Here is a 6,903-nt window from a genome sequence, read left to right on the forward strand (position 1 = left end):
GTATTAGGCTCCAAAAGACGTTAACTAAATACTTTGAGTGCCTTGATTATGGACACATAGCTAGAAAATGTAAAAGTGAAACATATTGTTCGAAACATTGTAGGAAATGTGGGGTGAATGGCCACTTTATTAAAGATTGCAAAAACGAGCCGTTGTGCATGCTCTGTAAAGATAGAAACCCAAATCAGTGCAAACATGTTGCAGGCAGTAAGAATTGTCTCGTCTTTAGAAGAGGAGTGTTAGACAGAACGCATGAACATAGTGTTAATTAATGCGAAGCCGCCCAGGATCTTCTGGAACAAATGGTAAAAAAGAAAATGACGGACACTGTTTTAATTAGTGAGCCGTACAAAAACAAAGATGATGGATTATGGGGAAGCGTTAAAACCAAAAAAGCTACAATTTGGACATGTGGGAAGTACGCACTACAAGAGGTACAGAAAGGGAACACAGGCTTCGTAAGGGCAAAAATTAATGGCATAATTTTTTTTAGTTGTTATGCACCGCCCAGTTAATTATTGGAAGAATTCCAAAATATACTACATGAGCTTGTTACTGATGCACATGGAAGAACTACTATGGTCATAGCTGAAAACTTTAATGCATGGGCAATAGAGTGGGAAAGCAAGCATACTAACGCTAGAGGCCGATACCTTCTCGAGACAGTAGCTCATTTAAATATGTGTATCGCGAACAGAGGAAGTAAAAACACCTACAACAGAGCGGGCAGGGGCTCAATTATTGATATTGTTAAGTTTAACAAACCTAACATATTTTAGCTCGCTTGTAATCATGCTTATGCAGCAAATAAATATTGTAAATATTTACGTTTATAAGTTCAATAACTTCACATATTGTATTTATGCTTATGCAGCAATATGTGAAATTTAAATTATTATTTTAGTCACCAATAATTGTAATTATTATTATGCTTAGTAAGTAATTCTATACTATATAAGGTAACAATATTAATAATAAAATTTGAAAGCGAAAACAATCGTCTTTACTTCACAATCAAAAATTGGTTATTGGTAGATGTGCCTTTTAACCACTGTAGAAACAAAATAAAAATTATTTACTTACTTGGCTAGCGGTTTATGTGCCTGCAAGCCTTTCATCTTAACTACCTGATTATTGGTTTATGTGCCTAATAGTCAGTGTAACAAAGTAAGCAAATATAGACATTGATACCACCTCAGATTACGTGGTATACATTGTGGTTGCAGTTTCAATGTATACCACGTAATCTGAGGTGGTATCAATGTCTATATTTGCTTACTTTGTTACACTGACTATTAGGCACATAAACCAATAATCAGGTAGTTAAGATGAAAGGCTTGCAGGCACATAAACCGCTAGCCAAGTAAGTAAATAATTTTTATTTTGTTTCTACAGTGGTTAAAAGGCACATCTACCAATAACCAATTTTTGATTGTGAAGTAAAGACGATTGTTTTCGCTTTCAAATTTTATTATTAATATTGTTACCTTATATAGTATAGAATTACTTACTAAGCATAATAATAATTACAATTATTGGTGACTAAAATAATAATTTAAATTTCACATATTGCTGCATAAGCATAAATACAATATGTGAAGTTATTGAACTTATAAACGTAAATATTTACAATATTTATTTGCTGCATAAGCATGATTACAAGCGAGCTAAAATATGTTAGGTTTGTTAAACTTAACATTCTGCCCGGCTTGAATTACGTTATTCAAGAATGAATCTATGAGCAATGATTAATTTGATTTGCAATGCATTATGTGTGTTTTTTTTTTAAAAAGTCAACAAAAAAAAAAATAATTACAACATTTTGTGGATATATAAATACACATATAATTTTTAAACAATAAATAGTTATACAATATTATATAAACTTAAAAATATAAAATTTAGAGTTTGTAGCATCATGAGAATTTGAGAAGCTATGTAATTGTTTCAGGCTCCAAAGTAAATCTTGTTCGTGGCATCGCGTTTGGTATGAGAGTTTGTGTTGGCTGATTGACTTCTGGATGCTTTACCTGCTTTATTTTCCATATCATCCATATGATGGCTCCTCTGGCTGATCGGTGTCTCGTCATGACCTTCGTTTCAGTTCGTAATTCTATGTTAGTATTATTGAATTGACGGACGAGCTCATAACAGCTTTCTTGTTGCTGTAACAATGGGCACAATTGCTGAAGTGCTGCTGTGCCATTTTGAAACCTTTCGATCTCCTTTCGAATAGGCTCGAACTCAAAGTAAGTGATAATTTTCCATCTTCCAATGATTTGATTTACGGTGCCAATTCCTTCAAAATATATTCCGGGTTTGTTTGGAAATGATATTTCTTCAATGGGTTTCGAAAGTATTAATGGTATCATCAAAATTGTCACAAGTATGGTCATCATTAAAGATGTGCCATCATATATCTTTCGACGCTTTGGCAACGCTTCACTAGGTTCATTCGTTCGTCTTGTTTGTGTGACAGTAGAATTTTGTTTTGTTGGATTTTGATTAATGCTGCCTTCAGTGGGTAGGGGGGCCAATGATCGTAATGGTCGTTTAAAAATCCCATTGGCTGTTTTTATGTCAGCTACACGGACCAAACCATCTTCTCCTTCATACACCTGTTGCACCCTGCCGAGAGGCCATTTGTACATGGGTAGATTATCATCTTTAATAATGACTAAATCACCTTGGCATAGATTTGCCTTTTGTTGTTTCCATTTGTACCTTGATTGGAGTTCATTGAGATATTCCTTTGACCATCTTCTCCAGAATTCTTGTTTGAGTTCAGAAACTAAACGCCATCGTGATGATAAACTCATTCGGCTCTCCTTTTGATAAGGATCTACATTAGTGGTAGGTGGTTCGCCTATGAGAAAGTGTCCTGGTGTAAGCGCTGTTAGATCATTTGGATCGGATGACATTTTTGTTATTGGCCTTGAATTTAACATGGCTTCTATTTCAGTTATGACTGTTGTCAATTCTTCATAAGTCAATGAAGCGTTGAAAATTCCTTTAATCATTAAATGTTTAGCTGACTTGACGGCAGCTTCCCAGAGTCCTCCAAAATGAGGAGCTCTTGGTGGAATGAATTTGAAGTCAATTCCCTTGTTACTACTGGTCTTAATGATGTTTTCTTTACCATTTTCTGAATAAATGGTAGACTGGAGCTCTTGTAGTTGGTTTCTCGCCCCAACAAAGTTAGTCGCATTGTCACTATAAATTGTTTGGCATCTTCCTCTTCTGCTGATAAAACGTTGAATAGCGGCTATGAATGCCTCTGTTGTCAGGTCACTCACCACTTCTAGGTGAACAGCCTTAGTCGCGAAACAGCAAAATACTGCTAAATATGCCTTTGTTGGCCTTTTTCCTCTAATTTTATAATGAATCCATATCGGGCCACAGTAATCAACTCCTGTGGTAAAAAATGGTTTAGTCAGAGTAACTCGATCAGTCGGTAAGTTGCCCATGAGTTGGTCCATCAGTTTTGGTTTTGCCTTTGAACAGATGACACAGCTGTGAACAATGTTTCGCGCCATAATCTTTCCTTTAATCGGCCAGAAGTTTTGTCTCATTATGCTTAGCAATAATTGTGGAGCACAATGGGAATTTTCTTCATGTTTCATTTTGAACATCAATTTCACTATTGAGTGATTGTAAGGAATTACCATTGGGTGTTTAGCATCATATGGCAATGTTGATGCTTCAAGCCTTCCTCCAACACGAAGTACACCTTGTTCGTCAATGAACGGTGCTAAAGTATTTAGTTGACTCGAACTGTTGACTGCTTTACATTGTTTTAAATCAGAGATTTCCTTTGCAAATTCTGAGCCCTGAATAGTTTTAATTATGAAGACTAATGCATCTCGTAATTCTTTTGGAGAAAGTGTTCTTGTTGGTGATTGTGTACGATGAAATACACGGCGAACATAAGCAATTGTTCTTTGGAGGTATCTGAATGAGTTTCGATGATCAATTTGATTTATCATGTGATCAGAACCAGTCGTTTGAATGATAATGTTAACTGTATGTCCTTGTCGTCTTTCGATATCAGTTGAGATGTTAAATGCCTTTGGGTTTGGCTGTTGCCAAAATTCGTTGCTTCCATGAAGAAAGAGTGGACCAAAAAACCACATATGTGAATAATTGAACATTTTAACCTTTATTCCTCTGGAAATGATGTCAGCAGGATTATCCTTTGACGCCACATGATGCCATTGATCAGCATGTGACATCTCTTGAATTTTGCTAATACGATTTGTTACGAATGTGTGCAATGAGGCAGATGAAGATATTATCCATGACAAAACAATTTTGGAATCGGACCAAAAGTAGGTTGGCACGTTTTGATACTTTAAATCTTGTTTAACTCTTTCTGCTAATTCGACTCCCAGCAATGCTGCGCAGAGTTCTAGTCGTGGAAGTGTCTGTTTCTTTAATGGTGCTATTCTAGATTTGGCGCACAATAGTCTCGATGTTATTGTCTTATCATTATATATTGCTCGCACGTACATAGCTGCTCCATATGCCTTCTCTGATGCATCCGTAAACACGTGTAATTGAATCGAACAGGGAACCTTCGAATTAAAAATATGTCTGGGTACTTTCACAGTATTTAATGTTTGTAAGTCATTTCTAAACCGCTTCCATTCTAGCTGAGCCTGAGGTAACAGTTCCGCATCCCAGGAATAGTTTTGTTGCCACAATTCCTGCATGAATATTTTAGCTGTTACGTAATGGGGCCAAAAATTCCCAAAGGATCAAAAATTCGAGCTAAATCCGATGCCACAATCCGCTTCGTGATAGGTTGCTCTGATGACATCTCTGCCTTACCGCAAAATTCGTCTGATTTCGGGAGCCAAATAATGCCTAATGTTTTTGTTGGCTTTATGGCTGAGTCATCTAAATCAAGGTTGATTTCTTGGTCTTCTATCGGAATGTTTTGTAGTAGTCGTGTATTATTTGAGCACCATTTTCTCAGTTTAAATCCTGATTTACTGAGCAGTTCCGAAAGTTGTTGTTGAGTGTCTAAGGCGGTAGTGATGCTGTTAGTTCCGCTTAAACAGTCATCTACATAAAAATCATTAAGTAATGCAGGTGCTCCAAGCGGAAAGTTGGTCATATTATGTTTCGCAAGGTGTTGAAGACATTTTGTTGCAAGATAAGGGGCTGACTTTGTTCCATATGTAACCGTTTTCAGTCGGTAATATTGTATACTATCATCAGCACTTTTTCTCCAGATTATCAGCTGCTGTGCTGTATCTTCATCATGTACTTGAATTTGCCGGTACATTTTCTCAATATCAGCCGTAAATACAAACCGGTGTATTCTAAAACGCAACAGTATTGAAAAAAGATCACTTTGCACTGTTGGACCTTTGTGCAAAATATCGTTTAGTGCTAAACCGCTTGATGTTTTTGCTGATGCATCAAAGACAACTCTCAATTTGGTTGTAGTGCTGTCAGGTTTCAAGACACAATGATGAGGAATGAAATATTGTGATCCTTTGACATCCTTTGGGCAAACTTTTTCCATGTGACCTAATGACTCGTAGTCATCCATGAATTTTATGTATTCCTTGTATAAATTTGGGTCCTTTTGTAACTTCCTTTCCAGAGAACAAAATCGATTGAATGCTATCTCACGCGATCTACCAAGTGTTGTGGGATCATCGCGAAAAGGTAAGCGTACAATGAAACGACCATCGCGATTTGTCTTTACATGATTTGTAAAGTGATTTTCACACCATTTCTCAGATACAGTCAAAACCCTTTCTGCAGTCTCAATGTTATCTAACTTCCAAAATCGTTCTATCATTTCTGACATTTCACCAACCTCTCCTGTAGTAATAGCGCATGTTGGTTTAATATCTGTTGTAGTTTTAGTCTTACCAACCACCAACCAACCTAGAACCGAATTTTGTAACAGTGGCGAATTCTTTCCTATTATCAATTGTTCTGGTTGAAGTAGAGTATGATAGAATTCAGCACCAATCAGCATGTCAATTCTTCCAGATCTGTTAAAGCTGGGGTCTGCTAATTCTACATTCTGTGGGATCTGCCAATCCGAGATATCTAGGTCTCGTGACGGTTGTGCTGATATTATTTGTGGCAGTACAAATGCCTCTAGTCTCGTCCTGAAGCTTCCATTAGTAGCCTGCAGTTCAACATTTACGCGAGATTTTGAGTTCCCGAATTGACGGCCAATACCTTCGATCGATAGATTTGAATTTGTGGTAATTAAAGATAACTTGTTGATTACTCTTTGGGTTACTAGGTTCACTTGAGACCCTGAGTCGAGTATGGCACGAACATCACACGTTCGTCCATTGTTTGCAATAATGCGCACCTTTGCAGTGGCTAGCAGAACGTAATTACGAGTACACTTTGCATTAGTTGTTGCTGTTATGGATGGCGATTCATTAGCGTTGATCAATGTTGTGGTTGACTTTGTGTTTGTTGCTGGTGCCCTTGAAGGTTTAGGTGACTGTTGCTCTAAATGGAGCAAAGTGTTATGCTTCTTGGCACATTTTTTACATGATCCAGCTTCACAAACCTTTGCTTTATGATCGGATTTGAAACAATTCACACATAGTTTTTGTCGTTGAATCCAATTTAATCGTTCAGGAGGAGTCATTTCAATGAACTTTTTGCAATAGTAGATCGGATGTTTATCTGTATTACAAACTTTACATAGATCTGAACAAACCATAGTTACGGCTATCCTTTTGTTGGGTTTATATACTGCATTGTCTCGTAGACCTATAGCCTCAAGTGACTGAAATCTCAATTCTAAAAATTCTAAGAATTGTTTTATTGTGGGCATCTCCTTTGGGTTGGTAAGAGTTTGTTCAAAACTGCAATGTGTATTTTTATCCAATTTTTTTAACAGTATGGGAACTAAAA

The 6,903-nt window shown here is 36.7% G+C and overlaps 2 protein-coding genes across 2 annotated transcripts; both read right to left on the reverse strand.

The window, feature by feature from the left end:
* Nucleotides 1–1,934: 1,934 nt before the first annotated feature.
* On the reverse strand, nucleotides 1,935–4,712 carry LOC119666194. The gene has a single exon (XM_038075476.1). It carries the CDS (start codon nucleotides 4,710–4,712, stop codon nucleotides 1,935–1,937), a length of 2,778 nt encoding a protein of 925 aa, XP_037931404.1.
* A 14-nt stretch (nucleotides 4,713–4,726) lies between these two features.
* LOC119666195 lies at nucleotides 4,727–6,709 on the reverse strand. The gene has a single exon (XM_038075477.1). The coding sequence runs from the start codon at nucleotides 6,707–6,709 to the stop codon at nucleotides 4,727–4,729; it is 1,983 nt and encodes a 660-aa protein (XP_037931405.1).
* Between the last annotated feature and the right edge of the window lie 194 nt (nucleotides 6,710–6,903).

The sequence above is a fragment of the Teleopsis dalmanni genome, chromosome 1, assembly GCF_002237135.1.
Source record: "Teleopsis dalmanni isolate 2A chromosome 1, ASM223713v2, whole genome shotgun sequence".
NCBI classification, from domain to species: domain Eukaryota; kingdom Metazoa; phylum Arthropoda; class Insecta; order Diptera; family Diopsidae; genus Teleopsis; species Teleopsis dalmanni.

Excerpts from the sequence above, each read along its gene's own strand:
- LOC119666194 (XM_038075476.1), bottom strand. The coding sequence starts at position 4,712 with ATGCAGGAATTGTGGCAACAAAACTATTCCTGGGATGCGGAACTGTTA.
- LOC119666195 (XM_038075477.1), bottom strand. The coding sequence starts at position 6,709 with ATGGTTTGTTCAGATCTATGTAAAGTTTGTAATACAGATAAACATCCG.